Source organism: Eleginops maclovinus, chromosome 22, assembly GCF_036324505.1.
Source record: "Eleginops maclovinus isolate JMC-PN-2008 ecotype Puerto Natales chromosome 22, JC_Emac_rtc_rv5, whole genome shotgun sequence".
NCBI lineage: Eukaryota > Metazoa > Chordata > Actinopteri > Perciformes > Eleginopidae > Eleginops > Eleginops maclovinus.
Genome location: NC_086370.1, coordinates 7,302,512 through 7,330,436, shown reverse-complemented (window position 1 = coordinate 7,330,436; position 27,925 = coordinate 7,302,512). Strand labels below are relative to the sequence as shown.

Genomic DNA, 27,925 nt, shown 5'->3' with positions numbered 1-27,925 from the left:
AATGCGGTGTAGCATTTACATGTATGAAGGTAATACAACTTGACCCTCAGCAGGAGCTATACACAGTGGTCGCTTACTTATTCGCTATTCTGATAAGCGGAGTCATGTACAAGTCCATTCTGCATGGGAGTCTGCCCTCTTTTTCTCTACGGGCGGAGTAGTCGCGTGGGCGCTTGAGCGAATTGAAATAAACTGACAGCTAAATCATCCAATAAGGCACCAATAAGGAAGTCTCCGCCAAAGTTGCATCCAATCACAAGGCAATGTGGGCGTCACCCCAGTCCAAACTTTACGCGGCGCCATCGGCTGAAAACTAAACCGAGATGGAATCTCCCAGTCTGAACCGGTTTCAACCGGTTGCGAGTTAGTTGCTTGAGAGAGGATAGGAGGCGCAGGCATACAACCTCTACACCGCCCCGCTGGAAAATTATAAGAGTAACGAATTAACTAGTGAATCAAGGTTTAGTTTGTTTCGTAAAATGTATCGGAAGAACATATTGCTGGGTTCGCCGTGATAGTAGTTTTGAAATCCACATCAGTGGTCCTTACCAGCCAGATATCACTCACTGCTGGAGCTGGAGATAGGCAACGCTGCAGAAATAGGAAATATTTTCTAATCAACAGTGATACTGAAGTACTCACTATATCTTGTAGCTTCTTTGGCAAACGCCACTCTTTTCAGTCAGAGCCTTGGACTTTAGGTAGGTAACTGGGATGAAGTGCAAACCTGCCATGCCGTGATTAACGTTTCTTGGCTTTACCTTTATAAGTAATAAAATGCATTGTGGTGTTAGTATTAAGTTATGTTATGTTGTGGTTTAAAGTAGCCTGTCATAATGCTTCTTAAAATACACGCTAATTCGGAATACAATAGCATCAATGGGATAAGCAAATAGCCATCGACTGCCTGCTAGCTAGCATTTACCACTTTACAAGGATTAGCTAATGTTGGCTGTCAGAGAAAGTACTGCAACTTAACCTAAGTAAATGCATTACTAACAGATGCTGCATCTTGTACGGCTTCATGCGACACTGCAGATGAATACAACGCTGTATGATTAAATCTGTGCCTCTCCCACCACAGCAGCATCACTCGTGTATCTGTGATGTGAGCGGATGTCAAGTCGATGTTGCTAGGTTCTTAGCTGCAGCCAATGTTAACTCTGCGCAGTGTAAAGTGTGGGAAAATGTAACTCTTCGGACAAACCGTTGTTGGTCTTCCTGTAGTGTAGCCGCGAAACAAAGCCTCAACTTCCCCAAACAGTGTTGTTGAATGATAAAATTATGTATGGGCGCCCTCCGTCCCTGGTATCCTAAGTGGGAGTGGCTGTAGTCAGCAGAGAAGTACCACATGTGAACTGTTTGTGCGACACTCTGCTTACAGCTAGAAATAAAGCGTAAAGGATAGTTATTGTTAGCATTTTCTCCGTTTGAGCCGCCTGTACGCTGTTTACGTTGGCCGTGTTATATGTAACGTTGGTAACAGTCAATAGGGGTGTGAGATGCATTCATTATTCATTTTAAACCTAGAGTGCCTGCCTCTTGTGTTGGGGTTGGTGTTTGGAGGAGTGAACTCCGTCACTTACTCTACGATGTAAACAACGTGACGTCGCCAAGTATATCCGGCACGTGGCTCGGTTAACCTTCTTAATACTGTCATAGAGAACAATTCCCAATTAGTAGAGCACAAGAGGCGCACTGAACAGCAACTGGCTGCTCCTTTACTTGTTTAAATATACGGTTAGTTATTTAAATGAACCAACAAGGGACTGGAATTGACTTTTGATTTTGAGAATGGTGTACTGAAATGTTTACAACTTAATATTAACCTATTTGTGGCAAGATAGTGTATTGCCAGCTGGTAAAAGCTTCCTTATCACTAATAAAATGACCTGATGTTTTCTTTCTTAAAGTAACAGACTAGTGTTACTGCCCAGTGGGTGGATTAATTAAGTTAATTTGTCTGTGTAGCTTGAGTGCCCACTTAAACCCTAAGTCCATGTTCCTGGGGTAGACCAGAGTCCAAACTGTGTCAACAAGTGTCCACATTTTTTTTTGTCAAATTGCAGTTTTTTCCCCTTTTAACTCAGTCCAACAGAATAACTGACGAAGCATTCCTTTGCTGAACATACTTTTTGATAAGTGAAAGACTTGTGACACCATGTGCTAAACTCCTATATGTGACAGCTCACTTTTGGGTCTATCGGGATATATGTTTGTTAGTCAGCAGTTTGGAATTGTTTCTAAACACACGGTTCACATGACTTTGCCTGTTGAATGTGTTCTGTGCACTCATGACCCCTCCCTCTGCTGTCCCTGTTACAGAGCTCTATGCCAGCAATTATGACAATGTTAGCAGACCATGCAGCACAGCAGCTGCTGGACTTCAACCAGAAATTGGATATCAACCTGCTGGATAACGTGGTGAACTGTCTACATCATGGGGTGGGACCACAGGTATGTTGTGAAGCATATACTATAGCTTTATAAACCATCTGACACAAAGAAAGTTTGGTGTGTACTTGTCAAATAATGTTTTAATAAAATGATAAATGTTTGGTTTTGACAGGCAGTGTTTTTTGTGTTGCAAGTTGGCCCTTAACCCACACCTGACCTAAAACACAACACATGTTAATTCTTCCTTTTTTGTTCTATTCACATGGTGGTTTGCAGCACAGACGAGTCTAGACACTGCTGTTCTGTTTTTTAGCGGTGCTTGCACAAGCATAGTCAGATTTGCTAGTTTGAATCAGAATGAAATCGATACTTTTGGTTTGTTTTCTATTTAGTCTGGGTGTTTAATAATGTAGAAATAAAAGCATACCACAAAAACTAAATAAATTCTGAGCCCCTGTTCATATTGTATCACAGAAGTGTTTGTTATTGGTCAACAATTTGACCATGTAAACAAGCAAATCAACAAGTGTTGCTAAAGCACTAAGCAAACAACATGGAGAATGACGCGCCACAGATAAGTTTGGTGATACTGGCAGTGATCCTGCTTTGGCGTTCCTACCAAACCATGTCATCTTTGGCCCAGATATCGAGCAAACATTAAACCTGTGCAATAGTCAAGTCATTTTTTTTAGCCTGTTCACCTGTCTCCATCTCGACAAATGCCTGCACAGACAGTCCATAATACCTTGCAATTTGGTTCTTTTTTTGCAATAGGGTCGGATTATGTTCTCACGGCAATGAAATTGCACTAGGGTTTTCTTGTAAGCGGTTTGAGAACACCTTTGGCAAGCGATGATGATTGCGTTAAAATGTCCCTAAATGAACCGCACCAGGAGCTAAACTGCAACTAAGTTTGAATAAAATGTTGTATATATCAGTTTGTGAAAGAGCCTTCCTAAACACTGGAAGGATTGTTCATGGAAACTTGATCATGCATCTAACGTGTCATTCATATTTGTATTGCAGCAGAGAATGGCACAGGAAGTGTTGACACACTTAAAAGAGCATCCGGATGCCTGGACGAGAGTGGACACCATCCTCGAATTCTCTCAGAACATGAACACCAAAGTAAGCTCCAGTCCAAAAAAAACACCTTGGTGAACAGACACTAACCTGTGCTTTGAGGAAGTGTAGAGTATTACAAATACCTTCTGTAAAATGAAAACATAACACTAGGCCACAGTGTTTCTTCTGACCATATTCTTTTAAATGATATAGAATATGCTATTTGTGGATCTTTGTAGCGAAAGCAGCCCTATGCACTGTTTGAGTTCCTATTGTGGGTGCACATGGCCCCCAGCAGAAGTGGAATACTGTTGGCACCATGCCCTAGCTCTTGAGCTATGCTGGACCTCTGTCCTTCTCATGAAAGGAATTCTGTTGGATCTGAACCTACCAGGGGAACAATTGACTTTGCTTTTGAACTGACCCTGTTGTAATACAATAATACACTACAATTTGAAATAAACCTTTTCCAATTGTGTTGGGTCTGAATGGGAATGGGCCCCCTGTTATTTTTACGGATTTTTCTTAACCAATCAGTAAGCTGTTTCTGAGTTGGTACCAGTTATTTTTTTATAGGCACTGGTCTATATTTCATTGCACACTCAAGTAGGGGTGCAAATGTGTAGCAATTTCTTCGGCTATTCATCAGAAAGACTTTACGCTTACATACATACAGCATATTACAGTATAATGTGCATGCCTTATTGCACTTAAACTCAAGACTTAAAAGGCAAGACAATTCCAGCCCTGTTTAGTATCCGTGAAAAGGGCTAAAGCTTTTAATGTTGCCCTATACTTTTGCTAGGTACTGTGGACATATGAGTATATCTGCATGGCCAGGGGTCAGATGATGTGCAGGCTGATGCTGTAACGCCTTCTTGTTTAGATTCTGGTTCATTAGGTAAATGGGGGGGAAAACAAAAACAACAGATCTGCAAAGATAAAGAGCTGCAGACCGTAGTGTTTAGTTTGAGTGAACAGCACATCGTCAAGGTCTGGCAGTTAGACTAACTTAAGATAATAAAAAACCATTTGTACAGATCAACAGTCTATATATTATGTGCGGTTAAATATACTTGATTTTCCAGAGAAATAGGCACGACTAAGCTTTTATAGTTAAGTCATTAAGATCCCTTAGACTGCTATTTGACGTTCTCAGGTACACGGCCCGTAGAGCAAACTGCCTGCATGGTGAGACCAGTGCTTTATTCTTCAGACACAATTTCAATTAACAAAACAAAATTGACTGATATATAAAGAAAATCAAGCCTATTCCTTAAATCTAATGATGATAAAGGAAATGGTGATTTAGTGTAAAGGTAATGTGAAATGAAGTGCAATGCATTCAAGACTTCCTCAAAGTACATGCGTGACATTTGCCTTTTTTGATTTTTGCTTGCCTGTAATTGTGCCTTTAACACTGACATCCATTACTAATGTCTAAGTTGATTTATCAACAGTACTGTTTCTAGTTCTAAATGTGTAATATGCCAAGAAATAAGGGCATTAGAGGAAAAGAGGAAGCAAAAGGTAAACACCTCTTGAATTCTGCATTTATCTTGTTTCATTCATTTTAAAAGTGCGTAATTTCAAAGCACATTGAACATTTGGCTTTTTTTTGTAACTACAATAGTTCTAATTTCTTTTGGAAAAAAATGTAATGAATTCAAGCTGTGACTATTTGATATTAATCACAATGTTCCATTATGTTTATGGCTTGTAATAGGAAGAAAAGGGGTGTGTCATCCTGTGCATCATGACACAGCTAGGCTTTGACGGCAGGCCTCCACAAGGTCTACCCTTTTTTAAATTCCCTTTGACTGAATTCTGTTCATCCGTTTCTATTGCATCTGTTTCATTGGACAGAGGGAGGGTGCAGGCTGCAGTCAGTAGGCTCCATTGTAGACAGACAATCTGTTGATGGCTTAATTTCACCTGTAGGGATCATGGGTCTGTTCCCCCCCACCCTTCTCTCCTTCTACAGCACATCCTGTTCCTCCTCTCCCCTCAGTTCTTCAGCCAAGACCCTTTTATAATGTGCTTTGCCCGCTTAACAGTCGCAAAGCGCGTGGCAGTTCACTGCTGATAATATGTCTCTCCTGTTGTGGTGGTTTGTGCAAAGCGTGGCAGTTAAAGGTGGAACTAAAAGTGTGCAGCACTCTCGAGTGACACCGGTCAGCGGTGTACAGTCAGTGCGCCTGAACAGGAGAATTCACCTTTAATCTTCCAGGACCCATTGTCTGTAAAAACACTGTAATCCCTCTCTAATAACATCCTATACTACATGTCATTGTATTTCTTTGAATCATTGTACTCCTCAAACGATGATCCCTACAGTTGAAACAGTCAGTGGAAGTACCGCTAGATGAGAAACGAACTATAAATACAAATGTTTTCTTTTTTAATTCTTCATGCTTCCCTGTAAAGCAAAAATGAATTCAGGGCATAACCTGTGGTTGGTCTTGCTGTTCCTTATGACACACCAGTTAAAGAGATGTCATTTAGGCTTCTCTAGGGCTTGGATCAAAATCTATAGTTTAGCATTGGGGAAATTGAATCACACATTTTAGGGTTGGGTATCACTGAGACTTTTTTTGGTTTGGATTCTGCTCATTGATTGTAGTTCTAAGAGCTTGTTCAGATTCTTGGCCTGCTCCAGGAATAATGAAATATAATAAATGGTGATGGAGAAACCCCCTTTATTTTAAATGTCATTCTTATTATTTATTTTTATATTTTAAATTAATTGTGATATTAATAATATTATTATAGTTATTATTATTATTATTCAAATTGTTTGTATTTCTTTAAGTAAGGGGTTAGATTCCTTTTATTTAATATCATAATCAGTTTTTGGGCAGTACAATAAGACTATTGTTCAAATCATATGTTATGTGGCGGTTGTTCACACACAAAAAAACCAACACTGCATGAAGTGTTTGTTATTTGAGGTAAGATAATAAAATACAACCCTGCAGGTATAGAGTATCTTTGTACTTTGCAGTAAAACATGCATTGATATTACACATTAATCTACACATAATATGGTTGACCATGATTATATTACACCAAAAAACAACACTTCGTCGATGCCCAACCCTACATAATGTCTGTAGGCTCCGTCAAATTGAACATAGACCTTGTTATGTCTTCTACTCCACTAAACTCCCCCTTGGAGACAACAGAACCAAAGCTGCTTAATGGATTGTTGTATTTTTCTGCTGTCTTTTGCTGTCTGGTGTGATGCTGGGAGAAACAGCACGACTTCTGCAGTGTTCCAGCTTAATGCTGCTTGCAGAGATTTAAAAAGACAAAGTGAATGTTCTGCGCACTACAAAATCTGCATGGAAAATGTGTTTCAGTCCAATTTAATCTAGAATGCAAGTTATTACAGGCTGGTCCACTTCATACTGTTTTTGGTTAGTATTTTAAAATGATGCTTGTTGTTGAGTGTTCTTATAATCGCTTTTTTCTAATGCTTCTCCCTCCTTGCATGTTACAGTACTATGCTCTTCAGATTCTGGAAACGGTTATCAAAACAAGATGGAAGATTCTTCCCAGGAATCAGTGTGAAGGTAAAAGCTGTTTTCTTTTCTTTCTCTCAAGATGTTTTAATTCTGTCAATGCCGGTGCCTTTTTAAATGTCGTGACGTGCCGTTGCCAAGTCGAGGAGTGTTCCCCCACTAAGCATGCTGGTTTGTTTTCTGCTTGACTGGATTGCACTGGCCACTGCAAGCAGGGATTGATTCTGTAGCAGCTGCTTTGAGAGGAAACAAGCAAAACACCCAAACACTGATTTTTAAAGCTTTCTGAAGAGGCATCTTCAAAAGTTAAAGCTAACTGTGCTCATCTGCATTGCTTTAAAAAGCTAAAACCCCCATGTATACAATTTCTATGTGACAGTATCTTTCAAATGAATGTTATATGTTCTCTTAATGTACCTGTAGGAGTAAGAGAGGCGGATTAAAAGCAATGTCTTTTTCAAACCATCTCTAGCAGATGCTTATCGTACACCTTAGTGGGATGGTTTTGTGAAAAATGTTCAGTTTTCATTAAGAAGATCATATATGGGAAACTGTTTACCAGATACATTCTAAAATGTTCAAGCTTTAATTGTTGTCTAATTGCAAATGTAACTTATCTAAACATCTTCAAAACAAATTGTACTGTCCCTTGTCACACCTGCTGCTTGTACAGTAAGAATCTAAAAGCAGAGTGGGATAAAAAATTGTCTTCAAATAGTCAATTACAAAAAAATACAATTCATTTAATCATGTGCAAATCAGTTGATTCTGCCTCCCTTCAATTCTTCTATAATTTTGCTCAAAATTCATTTTTTTCCCATTGACCTAAGACTTCCCTACTTCTGACCGTAGATGCCTGAATTTTGTTCAAGTGGCAAACCCAGTGCAGGGCGTCTGGCAAGTATGTCTTTTCCCCCTTGGGTCAGAGTATTGCTTTGTTTTCGGCTCCGCTCACTACACCCCATCACATCACCTTCAGAATACAGACACCAGTAACAAATGCGAGGGAGCTGAAAACACATTTTTTGAAGATGCTCTGCTCACATTGACAATCTTTAATGGCTGTAAAAGTCTCTGGGGAAATGTAACTTCCACTGAACTGACCTAAACATTTGCCCTATAGACGTTCAGTGGCAGTTGCATCCCAAATCTATAAGCTTACCACTTTGTGAATGACGGACAACTGAAAATGTACTGGAACAAGATTGGCCAGATCCATAATTATGCACCTGCAGACTGTGTTCAGTAACATGCTGCAGGCATATCGTCATGTCAACATGTGTTTGGATTTACACATTTCATTGGTGTCTGCTTACATTGTTCTTCTGGTATCTTTGTGTGTTTGCCAGGTATAAAAAAGTATGTTGTTGGTCTCATTATCAAGACTTCATCAGATGCATCAAATGTGGAGGTGAGTACGCTAAGAATTCAAATTAAACCTGATTTTTTTTTTATAAGTATGGAACGTAATAACAACTTTGAAATACGCCCAAAACTGAAAAAATGTACGTTTGGGCATTATTAACCTGAGTGAATCTCATCAGGGCAGCCATGAGTAATGTTGGTCACTGTATTCCTGTGTTCTCCAGACCTAAGATGGGGACTTCAGGTGCTTTTAAAAGGGTTTCAGCCAGCTTTACCAATCAAACAACAAGAGGATTGGGTTGTTTCCTCAACAACAACACATAATATACTTACTTAACCATGAATTCATAAAGAAAACCTCCAACATGTCTCTAGAATAAGCCTAGAAAAACAGAAAAGTATTGATGAGTTGAAGTAAATGAAGTCTGTGAAGCTTTTTGAACGTTAAAGCATGGAGACATGTCACAGTACAGGCACACAATACAAATATGAACCTGAAAATGAGCGTAACATGGCCCCTTTTAAAGAGTACAGTTTGGGTGAAAATACACTTGTTTGAGATGACGTTGGCAAACTAAATAAAAAACTATTCCTTTGGGGAGAGTTTAACCTACACTGACAGTAACCTCCGCCGTACTAAACATAAATGGTCTGCAGCCGTGAGAATCAACTCGAGTGAAAAGCCCTGATTGGGTCTAAAAAGTGTATCCCCTCTGCTGGATTACGGTCACTCATTAATAAGCGGCACACCTGAAAGCATGCGTCTCTCACATGAGAGCTTTCTGAGCAAACTGTATGATCGTCACATGGGGAGCAGGAAGCATGTTGGGTAATGTTTGTAGGGAGTTTCACAACCTAACTTAAGTTATGTTGTAAAGAATTCATATTTTTCCCTTAAGTGCCTGAGATTAAAGACAAATAAGTTTCAAAAAGAGTTGTCAAACTACTAAGGAATGTAAAAACCCGAAACAAAATTGAAGCTAAATTGGAATCAGTTTGCCTTTAACTAGAGCTGAGCTGTGAATAAGGGTCAGGTTTGATGACGGCAAGGTTTTAAAAAAGGCCTCTTTCTGATACACCAACAGCTGGCTTTTATTTTTATTACGAACTTCATGCTGAGAAAGCATAACACATAAAGCCCAAGGGGCCAGACTTTATTAAAATGATTGAACCAGCCAAGTTCACCAGACAGGTAATGAAATGTAGTCATTTGAGTTTAATTCAGGTTCCACATTCAGGGAATTGTTTGCTGCAGTTAAATAGACAGCATTATGTTAGTATAATATAATACTTGCTGATAAAGTGATCATTTTGGGATACATACATTTTATGAAGTTTGTTTACCAATTGTAAAAGACCTATTTGATGTTGACCCTAATTCTAAAACCTTAGAGGATTTATACTTTGAAATAAAGTGTTTGACTTTTGATCATGTTGTTGTCATTTATGTTGTATTACATTTAACATCTGATAAATTTAAGTGCTGTGATGAACTGATGGACCAGTTGTGTTATAGACATTATTTATTCCATGTTTATTTGTATTTATTTTGTATTTCAGAAAGAAAAGGTGTACATTGGAAAGCTGAACATGATCCTTGTTCAGGTAAGTCTTTTAACAATGTCAAAGAATGTCTTTCCTAATGAACCAGTTTCAAAACTCCTTTTAGAAGAATACATCACAATTTTAATTTAAGCAAATTCTCAGCTTAACCTTTAGTCTGCAGGATGGTAAAGACATGATTTCTGTAAAAAATGAATAAACTAGGTTCTTCATGTATTATGTCTTTTATGGTTCAAAAATAAATGTGTTCGGATTAAAATGTATGTTTTTGGTTTTTATAAAACAGATTCTTTTGGTGCGACTGCGTCAGAGATAATGTTAGCTAGCTAACATGCTAAACACGCTTTTCTCAGCCTGGTGTTGTAAGCGTAAAATGTTATAGCTTTTGGGAGTTACGTATTTCGATTGCTCACTTTTATTGAAATCCTTGAGCACATTTTGGCCTAGAAATAACTAGCATCGTAAATTACCCTAAATAGTTTTTTGTCAGTACCTCTGCAGCCCACTAGATGGTGTCTGAGCCCCATGAGTAGACCGCACCCTACAGCAGCTGCTCTGTTAAAACACTCAAATGTTTTCCTAACCCTACAGTGGTGCAAGAAAGAACACTACTCTTAACTTAACTTCGGTCCTTCTAGAAAAGAAAATACATTTGTAGTAAGCAAAAAACAAAACAAGGTAGTCGCTCACAGCTTGCTGCTGGAAATTTAGTTTAGATTTGTTATCTTTTCACAGTGGTCACTGGATGTCAAGAAGAATGTAGATGATTATACATGTATAAATATGAATTATAGCAAACAGCTGAAGCCCTCTCTCTTTGAAGACTTAAGGCAAACTAAAAGCTCCAAATGAGTGATTTCATGATAACGTCATTGCTCTGGATTATGGAGTAATGACTCCTCTTTAGCTATAGTGAAGAATCTGATCATTATCGTGGAAAAACATATTAGTCTAAACACCACATACACTAACCCTAATTGTTGTTTAGCGACCTGTATGTGTAAAACAACACTGTATGGTTCATAAAACAAAAGCAGCGGATGCTGACAGTCTGTTGCTTGAGCATCTTACTGCTGCCTCAATTCTCCCCTCATCTTTTGCAAGGAAACTTTTAACCTCAAGATGTCTCCATTCATTTAGTCTGACGAAACCTTTTCCAGGTCAGCTAAGCTAACATTGCGTATTAATTCTCCTTGAATATCTCAGGTAAGGCCGCAGATGTTTATACATTTTTCGCTGTAGCTTCGTGATTGAGAAGAGGATCATCTTGAATAGAGAAAGCTGCAGGAGAGGCATTGTGTATTCTGTATAAAACATAACAGAAAATCTCAGGTCATTATTTTATAGCATTTTTAAAATCAGCTCAGAGGTGATCGGCAATGACAGATAAGTCCAGAACAACATATTATATAACGAGGCGCTTCGGGCATGAATGTACCTTTACTCCACAAACGCTGCGTCGTTTAAACGCTGGGCCGTAAGAGTCAGCGGTTCACTTCTGTGTTCCCTGTGATCGACAATTTAGTGCAGACCTCTTCAGGTCATCGCTGTGAGTCACTGAGATGTTTATCGGAAAGTCTTGAGTCTGACAAATTAGACCTCTGGATTTATTGGCAGGGTTGCACAGAATGGATTTTTTAAACTGATACCATAACCTAATTCTTATGGCTGTTTCCAATAGGATTTCATTTTTTAAACAAATGTTGATATTGATTACCTGTAGTTTATGCTCAGTGATTAAAAGGCTATGATATAGAGAGCAAATATGGATGATTTAAGGAAACGAAGAAAACAAACACGCTTCAACTCTCTCTTCAAATGTTGTTCTTTACTTATTTTTTCTAAAGTAAAGCACATCTTAAAACTTGTATTTCCAATTTATATATTTCTTCAAATCTGAAATAAAAAAACATCCTCGATTGCGACATTATGTTTGCGTGCGCTTGTTGTTCTTTTTCTGTGTTGAATGGCGCAAACAAAATTGAATGCATACCGCCCCCTCTTGATTCAGTAGCACTTGTTAAGTCTTTAAAAGCATTTCATTATCGGATTAATATAGAATAGTATACATTTCAGTGCATTCTTCTTATCTGTGTCCACACTGAATTTCGCTTTTGAATGGAAAACATTTTGACACCACCCCCTTTTGTGCATGTGTGTGTGTGATGTACATTCCCATGAGGGAGACAGCCATTGGCTCACTGGTTACATGAGTGACTTTGCATTAATGTCTGAGACTGAGTCACTGCTTGCGTCAGCTGAGCTCGCCATGTTTTGGCCCTCAGGGACTGTAGAGCTCCCGATTCCTCAGGGGACACATTCAAATGTTTGTGCATGAGCTGTTTGTAGTAGTTAGGGGCTTGCGTGTAAATATGTGATTTCATTAAAACACTTAACAACTCTGACTGTTTACTCCAAGTGTAAATCAGAAACTGGGGCACATGCCTGACTTGGGATTGAAAGGAGGTTGTTATTTTTAGTAGAGTCACAGTAGGAAATGTCACAGTTACACCAACATACTGCATGTGTGTGCCCCCCGTGTCTACAGATCCTGAAGCAGGAGTGGCCCAAGCACTGGCCCACCTTCATCAGCGACATTGTTGGGGCGAGTCGCACGAGCGAGAGCCTCTGTCAGAACAACATGGTCATCCTCAAGTTGCTCAGCGAGGAGGTCTTTGATTTCTCCAGCGGCCAGATGACCCAGGTCAAGGCAAAGCATCTAAAAGACAGGTCAGCATGATGCATCCTCACACACCTCCGGAAACACCATCATGATATCTATGTCAGAAACCTACATTAGGGTCTTTGAATGGGATTGCACCTCCATAATATCATGATTACTACAAGAACACAAGCGTGTTTCAAAGTAAAAACAAACTGTTTTTAAGGAATATCACGGTACAGAATGTGTATGTCTTATTTTTACCAAATGTGGGACTACATTCTGTTCCAGCACTTGCAGAACATCATAAACTAGATAGGCAGATGTCAGGAGTTAAAGATGTTTCCCGTTGTGTTTTATTGGATCCACCTGGACTGAACATCAGAATACATATATACACTTCAGGGAGAACAAAAGACCTTCAGGTGAAATAAGATACGCCCTATTTTATCCATAAAATGTCACTGTTAATGACTGATTTAAAAGACTAAGCACAGTGACCTCAAGAAATGTGTCAGGAAGTGTCAGATTTAGCCCGCAAATGACAAAATGTCATCCCTCCACCATAAGTCCGATTGGAAATAGACACACTTTTTACAAAAACTGAAGGGGCGTTCATTTAAGAGATTGTGTCACAGGCAGATCTGTAAAATGTCCAAATGTGTCAAATGCAAACAGTATTTTTCCTCATGATTCTTTCTTTCTTTCTTTCAGCATGTGCAACGAGTTCTCCCAGATATTCCAGCTTTGCCAGTTTGTTATGGTATGCAAATCTACACATTTTATTTTTGTTGCATCGCTGTACAATCATTTAACATCACTTACCCTCTAGCGTTTGTCCTTCACCTGTATGTTGTCTCACTGGTTTGCACCTTAGGAGAATTCCCAGAACGCCCCTCTGGTCCATGCCACTCTGGAGACCCTGCTACGTTTTCTCAACTGGATTCCTCTCGGGTACATCTTTGAAACCAAACTGATCAGCACATTGGTGTATAAGGTACGTTCACAGATGCCCATGACTCAAATTGAAGGACTTTAGACTGATCCGAAAGGAATTGTATGGAAAACAATATTACTGATCTCTTTTAGATATGCTGCGAAATACTGTTGTACACACACACTGATCACCAAAAAATCATTCGACTAACAATCTGTTTCCTATGTTTTTACAGTTCTTGAACGTGCCCATGTTTCGCAACGTGACTCTGAAGTGCCTCACAGAGATTGCCGGTGTGAGCGTGAGCCAGTACGAGGAGCAGTTTGTCACACTCTTCACACTGACCATGTGTCAACTCAAACAGGTGCGTTAGTCTCAGATAAGCCAATGGTCACATTCTAATTTCTTGTTGTAAACATTCTAAAATACTATTCTGATCTAGATGTTGCCTCTGAACACTAACATTCGTCTGGCCTACGCCAACGGGAAAGACGACGAGCAGAACTTCATCCAGAACCTCAGTCTGTTCCTCTGTACGTTCCTGAAGGAGCACGGGCAGCTCATCGAGAAGCGGCTCAACCTCCGAGAAACATTAATGGAGGTGAGAGAGAATACTGTCGGACGCAGGGACACGGTTCAACAGCTGTACAGGAAGGAATAGGAGAAGAATATTGTGTATATATGAAGAATAAACAAATATGCTTCATGTAAAACTACAAAAGTATAAACAAAATATCCTTAAAGGAACAAAAGTAAAACTATCTAATATGGCGAAAAAACCCATTAGGGAATCATCTACAGTTTTTCAGTTATATATTAATGTGGTCATCCCTTTAATTTTGCACTTGCTCATGGTGGAATTTATATAAATGACTCTATATAAAGCCGGGTAGCCTTACCAATAATAATCATAATCATAAATCACATCATCATTTATTATTTGAATCCTTTTTTGTCTTAATAATCTAAGTCTGCCAGGTACTTAGTCATTTAAACTATTAAATACACATAGTGTTCTGTGACACAAAAGTTGCATGAAGTAACAAAAATAGTGCATCAAAAGTGTACCTGTCTGTCTGTCTGTCTGTCTGTCTGTCTGTCTGTCTGTCTGTCTGTCTGTCTGTCTGTCTGTCTGTCTGTCTGTCTGTCTGTCTGTCTGTCTGTCTGTCTGTCTGTCTGTCTGTCTGTCTGTCTGTTTATACCGCTATACATCACTACCTCCATGTCTAACTGTCCCCTGCTCCTCTCCCAGGCCCTCCACTACATGCTGCTGGTGTCGGAGGTGGAGGAGACGGAGATCTTTAAAATTTGTCTCGAGTATTGGAACCACTTGGCTGCTGAGCTGTACAGAGAGAGTCCCTTCTCCACGTCCACGTCCCCCCTGCTCTCTGGCAACCAGCACTTTGACGTGCCCCCCCGCAGACAGCTCTATCTGCCTGTACTCTCCAAGGTACCACACACAGACAATAACACTTTAAATCCTGTTTTGCAGATTTAACCAACCTGTAGGCTTTATTGTCCTTTTTCCCACCCTAGACATTCACATTGATGTAGTAACGAATGCTTTGTTAGGATGTAAAATACTTTAGAATTTTCACTGCTGAATTTACGAAAGCAATGCTTCTTTAGAGAAAGAATTATTTTCTGACACGTTAGTGGTGGCGCAGCAGCGAAGTGTTTAGAGGTGCAGAAATGTTTTAGTAGAGTCTCAGCTCGCAGTCATACCAAGAATCAGTTGGCACTGGTCAAGCAACAGGTGGCTGCCACACTGCTGCCAAAAGACTTTCTAGTCACAGCGTTGCAAAACTTTTTTCCCTTTGGTGTCAATATTTTACTTTACAACACAAAGTGTGTCGTGTGTATAAAAAGAGACGCACATGTCATGGTTTGAATGTTAAAGGATCATATACAATGACATGTGTGAGCGCAGTGGTACTGCTCCTGGATGTGTGTATGTGCTGACGGATGGTATTTCTTGGGACAGGTGCGTCTGCTTATGGTAAGTCGGATGGCCAAGCCGGAGGAGGTGTTGGTGGTGGAGAACGACCAGGGAGAGGTGGTCAGAGAGTTCATGAAGGACACAGACTCCATCAACCTCTACAAGAACATGAGGGAAACCCTGGGTATGATGAGCACTGTTTGAATGAGGTTTCTGTAGGGCTTATAATTTAAATCCATTCTGGTAAATGTAGCATTGATTGTGCAGCTACATGCAGAGCCTCTGATCACATACATCCTCAAAAACGATTCCTTGTTGTGTTTATTTTTACTGCTTTGATATTTACTTGTTAGCACTGCAAGCTGGCAGTCATACAATACAACTTTCGGTAAAACTGGGTATGATGGATATTACACATGATAACGTTTATAACTTTGGCACGATATTTGTCTAAAGTACCATAATACTGAAGAAATACCACATGAATCCTTACAATGTCGATTTTTCTGGGCAGGTAGAACGAGTCAGCCACTTATAAAAAGATTTGTGGTTCGATTGTGCCTCTCCAGATAACATGTCACTTAAACTGACTGTCATTAGCACTGAACCGCAAGTTGCTCCTGAAGGCAGCACAAGTCTTTTTAAATGAGCATTAGGTTAGATGATGGGCAGTTTGGCACCTTGTTTGGCAGCCCTGTGAATAAAATGAGCATGTGGTGTAAATGGGCGACAAAGACATAAGGTGCTATATTGAAGTAAAATGTTTTAAAGAAGAGCGATAAATATTTTGACAATGCGAGGCAGTGGAAGATGTGAGAAAAAGCTTTCTAGAATTTGTATACCGTGCAACACAGATACATATATTGATCAGGGTCACCCGGCTCAAATAAGTATTAGCTGCAGAAAGATGGACTGTGTCTTTAAGTTTATACACTCCGTGATAATACTAATATTTGTCCTCTGCCATCCTGCAGTGTACCTCACTCATCTGGACTATGCAGACACAGAGCGCATCATGACAGAGAAGCTGCACAACCAGGTGAACGGCACCGAGTGGTCCTGGAAGAACCTCAACACGCTGTGCTGGGCCATCGGCTCCATCAGCGGGGCGATGCACGAGGAGGACGAGAAAAGGTTCCTGGTCACCGTCATCAAGGTGCACAAAAAACTGAACTCAATATCTACCACAACTTTTACAAATATAATTGTGTTTATATAACTCAGTATCACAATGTACGCTGTCCTTCAAATTTAGAGAAACTCCTCAAAGAAACCCCATAGTTATTGTGTGAAAAAAGGATAACAAACTCTGCTACAGAGGAGGGAGCCCTCTACCAGGATAGAGAAAAGTTGGATATATGTCATGTGAACAGAAAAAACAACATAATAAAATGAAAACGTAAACAGCCAAGGACAGTGTGTTCAGAACGTTTGAGGTGAAGAATACTGTACATCTGTAAAAACAGACTTAAAAAATGTTAAAAACGTAACATTTAAAGCTTCAAAATATAGTATTGCAGTCGATCTTTCCCTTTCTGCTCAGGGCATGTTGTCACTTTGATGTTAAAGAATCTTATAACCCATAGTGTAGACCACTGAACATTGACCCCCTGCTGTGTCTCGTGTCTGTCTCAGGATCTCCTGGGTCTGTGCGAGCAGAAGAGAGGAAAGGACAACAAGGCCATCATCGCCTCGAATATCATGTACATCGTCGGCCAGTACCCTCGCTTCCTCAGAGCCCACTGGAAGTTCCTCAAAACCGTCGTAAACAAACTCTTTGAGTTCATGCATGGTGAGAGATCTGGGAAACATGCATTGGTTTAAAATGTGGATCTTTGAATACCGTAGTTTTAATTTGGTCATTTAATTGCAAAATGATATCCCCCTTATCGCTGTTTCTCCATCAGAGACCCATGACGGAGTTCAGGACATGGCCTGTGACACATTCATCAAGATCGCCCAGAAGTGCCGGCGCCACTTTATCCAAGTGCAGGTGGGAGAGGTGATGCCCTTCATCGACGAGATCCTCAACAACATCAACACCATCATCTGCGACCTTCAGCCTCAACAGGTCAGCAAACAGAAGCTTGTTATCACCAATGATGCTTTTTTATCACTGCAGTTCTGCTCTGAAAAAAGGAAGGGATAATGTCCATAGACCGGAATACTTTCTGTGGATTGATATGATGTACAATGTCAAAGTTCAAAGAGTCTGTTATCAGCAAATAGCTGGCCTCTGAAAATCCATATTGACAATTGCCCCTGTTTCTGTCCAGGTGCACACGTTCTACGAGGCAGTAGGCTACATGATCGGAGCACAGACAGATCAGACGGTTCAAGAGCACCTGATAGAAAAATACATGCTGCTTCCAAATCAGGTGTGGGACAGCATCATCCAGCAGGCCACCAAGGTAAGAGAGCATCACCCTACCACATGCTGAACTTACAAACCAATAGATTCATCCATGATAGACAACGAAGCAGAGTGTGTTAATCATCTCTCCCCCCTCAGAACGTGGACATCCTGAAGGACCCGGAGACTGTGAAGCAGCTGGGCAGCATCCTGAAGACCAACGTGCGAGCCTGTAAGGCCGTGGGACACCCCTTCGTCATCCAGCTGGGACGGATCTACCTGGACATGCTCAACGTCTACAAGTGCCTCAGTGAGAACATCTCTGCCGCCATTCAGACAAACGGTAAGGGATCATACCGCAGACTCATCACAGGCCTCTAGATTCATCTCGTTGTGTTTGCTTTAATTTAAGAGGCCTTTTTTATGCTTCGGGGGGGTTTTCCCTTTCCTGCAGTGTGTCATATAGGTTTCTGTGCATGCTACTGGTCTGCAAAGGCTTAAATCCAAAAGTTCCTTCCAGAGGGAGTTTCTCTCCCACACACTCCCTGAAACTCCTCCATTGGACTCCTTTGTTAACTTCCATAACATAGTGACATCCCTATGGAACACTCTATTGGCTAGCGCTCTAACACATTGTACTTGATAGGCTAAGGGGCGGGACATCTCTAAGCGGTTGACCAATCCCAACAGAGCAGGCCAGCTAACCAATCAGAGCAGCCTGGGCTCTGGTTTCAGACAGAGGGTGAAGAGGAGCTGCAGCACAGGCAGTATGAGAAAAAAATAGAGCTTTTTGAACATAAAGCATGAAGACTTGTCCCAGTAGAGGAACAGAATAAAAATAGAACTTGAACATAATCATAAAGGGCCCCTTTAATGTCACACAGCCGTTTTTAAAGAAAGCAGAGGCTTCACCTCCGTGTGTTTGCTCCTCTACGTTGGGCCTTGCCCTTGTGGAGGACTTGTTTGGGTTCTAGAGCCTGTGTACAGATCTGTACACTGCAGTGTGGGTCTATTCATTGTTGTTCAGGCATGCAGACCTTTGTGTAATTCCAGTGTGTTACAGGGTGTGAAAAATACCCAAATGATTTCATTACCATGGAAATGAAAGACCACACTCACTAACACCAACTATCATTTAGTGCTTCTTTTTTATTGGGGCTTCAGTTGCAACATACGTTTTATTTTTCCTTTTATTTGGTTATTTTTTCACGCAGTGGCATCTGAGTATTTTGTCATTTATTATCGGCATTTTGTTTGGAAGCCTGTCTGCTTTTTTTCTTGTTTGTGCATGCGCCTGTTTTGGTGACTCATCCCTGAGTCTCTCTGTGTCTCAATGGGAGAGAGTGTGAGGTCTGTCAGCAATGATCAAGGATTTCTGCTCCAGCTTTGGCTGCTTATTCAGAGCAGGGATAAAAATGGTGATCTGTGCAGGACAGACACATGCTTAACTAAATATTTTAGAGGATAACATGTAGGTCAGCTTTTGATCTACCTTTTCCCAGAGTCAGACAATATGACATTTATAGAAGTGCAGAGGGCTTTCCAAAAGAAAGCAAAACAAGTAGTTTGATGGTGATCCCCACACCTGATAAAACATCCTTACATCACAAAGATTGATCTAATGTTAACCTAAGTTACATGCTAGGACTGTTGGGTTTTTAGAGATATTCAGTGAATTATGTATCAGTTTAAAAATCCAGAATAGTCCAAATTCATGCAAAAATACTGTAAATCTAATATTACCATTTGGATTGGCTGTTATATCGATAGTGTAATAACTAAACTGATATATATTTTGGATATTTTGTCTTTTCATGGTTTTAAATACTGTAATGTGAACATTTTCTAAACTTACCATACTGTTCTCATCAAAAGTATTATAGTGTTAAAATAGTGGGAAATTGTCAACGCTAAAATACAAATTAGGAGATATTTGGTATTTATCTAAAGCACAGGCCTGTAAATACTTACTTCCTCACAACAAAATGATGAGACAAAGTGTGTGTGATGTTCCTTCAATATGTGTGTCCTCTCTGTGCTGCAGGCGAGATGGTGACGAAACAGCCCCTGATCCGGAGCATGAGGACAGTGAAGCGGGAGACTCTGAAACTGATTTCAGGCTGGGTCAGCCGATCAAACGACCCACAGATGGTGAGAGACGTGGAGGCACATCACCTAAAGTTTGAGGAACAAAAAGCCCTGTTTTGGGTTCTTACTCCGGTGTCCTCAGGAGACTCTGCCCTCTGTGGCAATCAATGAAACGGTCGACAGTAGAACTAATCCCGTTTCTATTTTTAGATCAAACACAAAGATTTCATTTCTATGTGGCACACTCCGGGCCCTCAGCTCTGCTTTTATCTGCATATTCATCTGGAATCAGAGCTGATAGACATGCAGATTTATAGTTACAACTTACCTGTCAAAACTGAGCCTTTCAGAAGTCTCCCCAGAATATGAGTAGAGTGTGCGCTCCTGTGTCTGTTCTCCCTGCTGATCCTTCCTGTTGTTCTCCAGGTCGGGGAGAACTTTGTTCCTCCGCTGTTGGACGCCGTCCTCATTGATTACCAACGCAACGTCCCCGCTGCCCGGGAGCCCGAGGTCCTCAGCACCATGGCAACCATTGTAAACAAGCTGGGCGGACACATCACCAGTGAGATCCCACAGATCTTCGATGCTGTCTTCGAGTGCACCCTAAACATGATCAACAAGGTAAGACCCCCCCCCTCGGTGGTTCACTGTAGGATCTGTGCTTATCGCTGTTGTGTTTCCCATAGTCTGCTTGCATAAAAATCTAGACACATCCAGTACAGTAGGTGACTAACGCAGCTGTCAGGAAAACAAACACTTTAGCCGTTTAATTTGCACATAGATAAGCAATCTAGATCATGTGGCCTTCACATCAGTCTGTTAATCAGAGCGCTGTATTGGACTGATATATTTATGCACTCTGACAGTATGGACTATTGTCAGTAGCAAAATGTATTTTGAATATCTATAAACTCAATGATCAGTGTACAGGACGGGTTACTTAGTCAGATACTTCCTGTAAATATATACTGAATTTTCCGTGTTTTACAAATCTGAAAGTAAAAGCTAGTTCCCTCCTACAGTTGAGTTTATTGGCATTTGCAGTACGGTCCCTCTGGGTTGAAGGGTCTGCCTGCAGCCGCTCCTCTCATTGGTTAAGAGTTGTTCAGGGCATCTGTGATGTTTGTATGAAACCTGTATGAACTGCTTTTGGAGAAGAAGCGGTTGCAGCTGGAAAATGTCAGTCATGCAAGTGAGTTTCATGTCTAGGAAACAACAAGCAGAACTAGTCAGAGCCTGCCGAGTGCCTGAACGTTTCCTAGAAAAACAACAGTGGTAGGGCTGCGTTAATCCACTAGGGGACCCTGGTGGCGAAAATATGCTTTGGACCCAGGGACCTGTTGTGAGCATCCAAACCATGTATGGTATTATGCTCAGTGGGGCTGCAGAATCAATGAAATATTATTTGCTATCACAGTTTTGGATGCCCACTATAAATGAACCTGAAACAAAGGAAACAGCATTTTAAATCAAGCACTTCCAAAACTAATGTCCTGCCACCAGGGGGCGGTTCCAATGTTTTGGCTCAATAATGAGGAGCTGAGATGCTGCTCAGTGCCCCCTACAGCGGCAGCCTCTGAAAACGCTTCTAAATGTTGCCGCTGCACATTAATCTAGTGTTGCTTTTCTTAAACCAACTGCTCCTTGTTCTGTCTTACTCTCCTACTCTAAAGTGAACAATAGCCTTTATTTAAAACTATATTTGTATAGATGGATTTGTTAACGAGCAGCACAACAGGGAAGTGAAAGCAATGCGCTTGTTTTTTAAAAGTGCAATCGTATTATGTTTCCTAAAACGAACAAATAAACTCAATCTCAGTATTGCTCAAAAACAATTCTGATTATCAATTTAGCCATAAACGTGCAAGCCCATTGTTTTGTCAGGGAAGTGGAAAGCAATATCTTAATGGTGATGCTATGGGGGGGAATCATTTTCAATATATCCTATAAACCACAGCCCTAACTCTGAGTAAACCAGACCGGACAAACTCCGAGTTATATTGAAGTATTAAACCTCTTTGTCTGTGTTTCCCCGCAGAACTTTGAGGAGTTCCCCGAGCACAGGACTCACTTCTTCTACTTACTCCAAGCGGTGAACTCTCACTGCTTCCCTGCATTCCTCGCCATCCCCCCCGCACAGTTCAAGCTGGTGCTGGACTCCATCATCTGGGCCTTCAAACACACCATGAGGAACGTGGCTGACACCGGTAAGGCTCGCACGCACGCACGCACACACGCACACACACACACACATTTTAATGTTCTTATTGAGCAACAATGCCTGGAGCGTGAATACTGAGTGCTGTGTAGCCATGGAGACGCTGTGTCTTATCATGTCTCTGCGCTGTCAGGTCCTGCTCCAGGCCCGCAGGACTCTACAGTGATAATGTTTCTGTGGGAGAGTTTGAGCCGTGCAGGAAGCTGAAGTGTCTCTCCTGTCCCTGCTCTTCCAGGTCTGCAGATCCTGTACACGCTGCTGCAGAACGTGGCCCAGGAGGAGGCCTGCTGCTCAGAGCTTCTACCAGACGTACTTCTGTGATATCCTGCAACACATCTTCTCCGTGGTCACCGACACGTCACACACTGCGGGTGAGTTCCCCTTGGGCTCTGTTTATCGGATTTGACCGGAAAATATCTGTTAAAGTTCAACAAATTGAAATCTCTCCAGTCATAATAAAAAGAATTCCCCCAATTTGAAGTGTAATGAAGTCAGGCTGAATAGACCAGTCACCACCAGCCGCTCTCAATGATGCCACTCGGCACGGACTCTCTGCAGAACGGAAAAAACACAGCGCTGGATTTGAAATTCTCCGTTCTTTTGCCTAAAGCTGAAGGGAATTACTTGTGTTAGAGTTCCGCCGTTGGCTTGCGCTATAAATATTTATTACAAAAATTGCGTTATGCATGAGTCTATTAACAGACTTGTTTTATTTGAAATAGCTCTCTTCTCAATAAAAGTGAAATCTACAGGATGACTTGATGTCTTCCTATCAATTCTTTTCAAGCTCGATAATAAACACAGATAATATTTGAGCAGAATTTATCCGGGACATTAAAGGTACTCTCCGACACGTGTACTAGGCTGCACAGTTTGGAAAAATAACTTGCAATAATTTAGCGTCATTCTTCTCATTATCATTGAAATATCCCAAAGTTGTCATAGTTTGTATTGCTTTTTAAATGTACGTACCAAGCAAGGAAATGGTATTTGTAATTTTAGACCTCTGCAGCACTTAATTCCAAATAACATTGACAGATATTTCGTCTGAATCAAATATTTTCCCTATTTGAGTATGTTTTCAGTTATATTTCAAAGAATTGTCCAGCCCTAACGTACAGCTGGTTTACACGCTTCACCTGTGGAGAACGTTTGGATATGAACGCCCTTTACAGATGAATAATGGAAGCTTCTTTAGTAAAGCCTGTGTGTTGGTGTGTGTCCTGCAGGCCTGACCATGCACGCCTCCATCCTGGCCTACATGTTCAACCTGGTGGAGGAGGGGAAGATCACCACGGTGCTGAACCCCAGCAGCCCCAACAACCAGGGCTTCATCCAGGAGTACGTGGCCAACCTGCTGAAGACAGCCTTCCCCCACCTACAGGAGTGAGCATCAACACACACTCACACACTCTCTCTGCTGCAGGAAAATGCACGTTAGCTAACATCGCTGTGTGTGTGCGTGTGTGTGTTTTAGTGCGCAGGTGAAGGTGTTTGTGACGGGGCTGTTCAGCCTCAACCAGGATATCCCCGCCTTCAAGGAGCACCTTAGGGACTTCCTTGTCCAGATTAAGGTGAGGATGTCAAAGGGTTGGAATAGAGCGACCAGATCTCGTTTTTTCTTCGTTTTACTTTGTGTACTTTATTTCATGTTTTCCCATGTGGTTTTTACATCGATTACTGTCGGAATAAAAACGGTGTATTTTAGTAACAGGAAAGCGTTCAGTGTCTCCTGGGGGGTTCGACTCAATAGATCTTTTTGATGGCTATTTTCAGAAATGATTTTCCGTAATCTTGATATCAGAGAAGAGGTCTTTTGAGATGCAGTCTGGATGAGGACTAATTATAGTTTAGCTGATTATGAGATCAACAAATGAAATTATAAGCTAAATGTTTTGTTAATGGTTCATTCTTAAAGGGATGTTGATCAAAAGTATCAAGCTTTTTCCTCTGGTTGAAAAGAGACACTTTGTCACCTTTGCTTAGTTTCTTGTCTTGCACAATTTAAAAATACCCAAACATAAAAATGAATATACAGCGCAGGACGTGGCAGAAATTCTACTGGAGTAATGTACAACAAATATGAATTCAGTAGTGATGGCAAACTATTTGATCCAATAAAATGCAGACCATTGTCAAAATATTTGATAATGGAAATAGAAAATGGATCATTGGAGGAGTAATCTGTCTCTAAAGCGCTAAACTCAGTCTCTCTGTCCTGCAGGAGTTTGCGGGCGAGGACACCACAGACCTGTTCCTGGAGGAGAGGGAGGCGTCGCTGCGACAGGCCCAGGAGGAGAAACACAAGATCCAGATGTCGGTCCCGGGCATCCTTAACCCTCACGAGATCCCCGAGGAGATGTGCGACTGAGCACCGGCTCCACAGGACTGTACAGTACTCCCAACAACAAACAAACAAACAAATAAACCCTCACGACAGCAAACACAACAAAACCCAAGAGAGGCACTTGAGCGTGGCCAGCAGCCCCTCCCCCTCTGCGGAGCGCCGCCCCGTCGGATGTTTGTTGACCAAAACAATGCCAACAATATGTACATGATTGCCGCGTCACCCTGTGGCCCTTTTTACATCCTCTGCGTTTTCTACGGAGACTCTTTGTGTAATATCTTCCAGAACTACTCAAGCTTCTGTCCCGTCGGTCTCTGGCCCACCCCAAGACCTGCATGATGAGGTTGTAACCATTAGACACCTTAACCTTTTTGTTTCTTGTTCCCTTCACCTCCCATGTCCTCTTTACCCTCCTCCCCTTCCCCCATATATTTGTTTATATATAAATATATTATATATACAGTCCGAGCAGGGTTTTTCGTTAAAAATGGCATATGTGTCAAGTCGGCTTCTAGACCTGTGGTGTGGCAGACAGGAAGTGGTCTTATAAGAAGCCCTCGCACCGCTTGTTTGGTGCCCCACGGCATTGTGGGAGAATGTGAACGGATAATGAATGAAGGCTGAGAGGTGCTGCTCCATGTGTCGGCATCTGATGCTCTCCAGCTTCCCCCTAAAAGAAGAAATGTGTTTGGGAGGAGTTTTTTTTAGGAAAGCAAACCGAATATGTGCATATCATCCCAGTTGTATAGCATCTTTAATACCATGGGAACATTTTTTTTCCTTTTTTTGTTTCTTTTTGTTGTGGGTGTGTGCGCGTGTGTGCTGTCGCCTAGTCGACATCAGCGTTTTGTTTTCCTCTAAGAGGATTGTTGCTTCATTATGGGATGTTTTAAGGAAGTGCGGAGGTATTTATGGGTTCTTAGTTGGTTGCATCTTTATAACAACTCCTGTTTAACTCAGATGGCTTTTTGAGATTTTGAATTGTACTAATTTAGATTGTTACCATGCAGTAGTGCTTCAACACACTACACTTTAGAGCAAAATGAAAAAATAAACTGGGTTTACATTTAATTTTTGTATTTTTGCAATTTTCAGTTCTAACTGTTTTGAGTTCTGTCCAAATAAAAAACAAAAGGCTTTTTTGTCCTGAGGGAGAATGAACTGCCAACGAGTTAATTAGGAAAAGAATGTATAAATCCAAATAAGTACCCAATCTCTGATGGCTAATTTCCCTTCTCAAGGTGTTACATTTGTTGTGAACTTTTTGAACTGATTAAAGTTGAGAATTTTATAACCCCGCCTTTGCTTGCGTTCCTTCATTCCACATCAGAGACTAATTTTACAGGGATTTAATGTATTTACATTAAACAAAAACGAGAGGAATTTAAATAATTTTCTACTGGATATTTGAACTTTATGCTCATTTTCAGGTTCATATTTATGTTTTGTTTCTCTACTGCGACATGTCTCCATGCTTTAATGTTCACAAAGCTCTTTACTTTCTCATACTGCCTGTGCTGCAGCTTCTCTTCACCTGCCGTCTGAAACCAGAGCCCAGTCTGCTCTGATTGGTTACCTAGCCGGCTCTGTACTGATTGGTCAACCGCTTAGAGATGTCCCGCCCCATTTTACGTGATTTTTAGTCTATCAAGTACAATGTGTTGTTGCGCTAGCCAATACAAGCATAAGTCTTACTTGATGTCACTATGTTACGGTACAAAAACCAAGGAGTCCAATTGAGAAGTTTCAGCAATTGGACTCCTTAGTTTTTTGGAGGGAAACATTTACATGCACCTATAACACACTACAGACTGAGACTGAGATAAATAACCTTTACACGTAGCTACTGAGCATGAAGCATCAGTTAAGAGTTAATGAATGCCCCCCGCCCCCACATCTACAGCACTGACACTGCTTGATCCGTACTAACACCTGCGCAGCTGAGATCTCCCAATATATCAGAAAAGGAAAGGTGGTTAATGATGATGGATGTATTCCTGTGGCACCGGGTCATTTCCGCTCAGACATATTTGGCCCCTGGGCGGCTGTGTGTAAGCGGAGCCCGTCGCTAATCCCTGTTAACATGCTGCTATTGCATTAAAGGTTATGATGAGGCTCTGCCTCTGAAAGCTAAAACCCTCCACTGACAGAGGAAGCTGCACTCATTCCGCATCAGTGTATGCATTACTGTGTAGTAGGGTCAAGAAGTTCACAGCTTTTATTTGTCATACACAGCTACGGTTGAGCAATGAACAGCTCAGGTATGGAAGAGTCCAGGGCCAGGAAGGATGGTTTTCATTAAGCATTTTAAGAACAAGGTCAACTTTCAGACCTTCAGCAAATAAATATTTATCTTATGCCTCGCCACTATAATATTTCATAGTATCTAGAACTTTATTCTACCGACCATTACTGGAGGAGGAGTATTTCCACTGTCTTACTACATTCCTTGATTACTGCAAAAAATGATTTCTTCCACACCGCATTTGACCAACATTATTTCCACCAATATGCTAACCCATAGACTGAAGGTTAAACAAAATGCAAGGAACTTTGGAGTCGAATTTCCTTCAGGATTACATTTGACCAACAAATCAAGGTTCACACAGCTCTGCATCTCAAAACTTGGATCAATGATCTGTACCTCAAGTCATCCAAGCCTTTACGTCCTGTCTCCTAAATGTTGCAACTCATCATATGATCACGCTGTCCTGTTCAACAGCAACAGTTTTTATGAAGTTAAAAAAGAGGAAAGCCTTTACTCCCATTCTTGTCTTCCCTCTGGCTACAGAATATATATAATATTGAAGTTTATGTTTGTAGAAGGTCTTTTAATTACAGATCTACAGTCCCGATCTCACGTCCGTTGTAAAGTACAGGAGGGCAAAATGTGACGGGCAGCGGGACAGTTATTCCTTCTATGCACTGGCCTTTAACTGTCCCCACCTACCTGACCAAGGTTTGTCACAGTCATTTTTTACTCTTCTACTCAGTTTTTTTCCCTTTCAATCTTACTGTGTTTGCTTTTATTCTACATAAAGTGGATTATTGCTGCATGTTACTTCACCTGTCCTCCTCATATGAGTGACATCATTTTTTTTGTGCATGTTCCTGTGGAGTCAGCCGCTCTTCCCTCTCTTCCCTCTCTTAATTAATATGTTTGCTATGATGTTTTAATATGTGATCATCTCTCTGGGACCATAACTCCGTCCGGCTGTAACTGACCCCCTCCATCTCTCCTCTCCTGACCCAGATCCAGAGATCCTCAGCCATTTTCGGTATCCGCTGTTGAGGAGAAGAGGGAACAGCTGCCCCCCCACCCCACCCCCCACACCCATTTAAAAAAAAGGCCCGCTCTCCATCTCCGTATGCTCTGCTGTGTGCGCGCTGCAGGCCGGCGGGGTTATTAATACCCCGTGAGTAAGTTGGACAGGAAGAGCGGGGTCAGCACACACACTGGTCAGCGC

The 27,925-nt window shown here is 41.2% G+C and overlaps 1 protein-coding gene across 1 annotated transcript; it reads left to right on the top strand.

Annotated features, from left to right (window-relative positions):
- Positions 1-335: 335 nt before the first annotated feature.
- Positions 336-25,752, top strand: xpo1b (exportin 1 (CRM1 homolog, yeast) b). The gene is given in 26 exon segments (XM_063874936.1): positions 336-701; positions 2,326-2,457; positions 3,424-3,525; positions 6,965-7,037; positions 8,336-8,397; positions 9,912-9,956; positions 12,463-12,644; positions 13,291-13,339; positions 13,454-13,573; positions 13,749-13,877; positions 13,956-14,114; positions 14,766-14,963; positions 15,498-15,636; positions 16,427-16,608; positions 17,088-17,244; positions 17,360-17,523; positions 17,729-17,863; positions 17,965-18,148; positions 19,850-19,956; positions 20,320-20,514; positions 21,932-22,100; positions 22,347-22,396; positions 22,398-22,482; positions 23,341-23,497; positions 23,589-23,685; positions 24,336-25,752. Coding segments are annotated over 25 exon segments (3,213 nt in total). The 5' UTR covers positions 336-701; positions 2,326-2,331; the 3' UTR covers positions 24,483-25,752.
- The last annotated feature ends 2,173 nt before the right edge of the window (positions 25,753-27,925 follow it).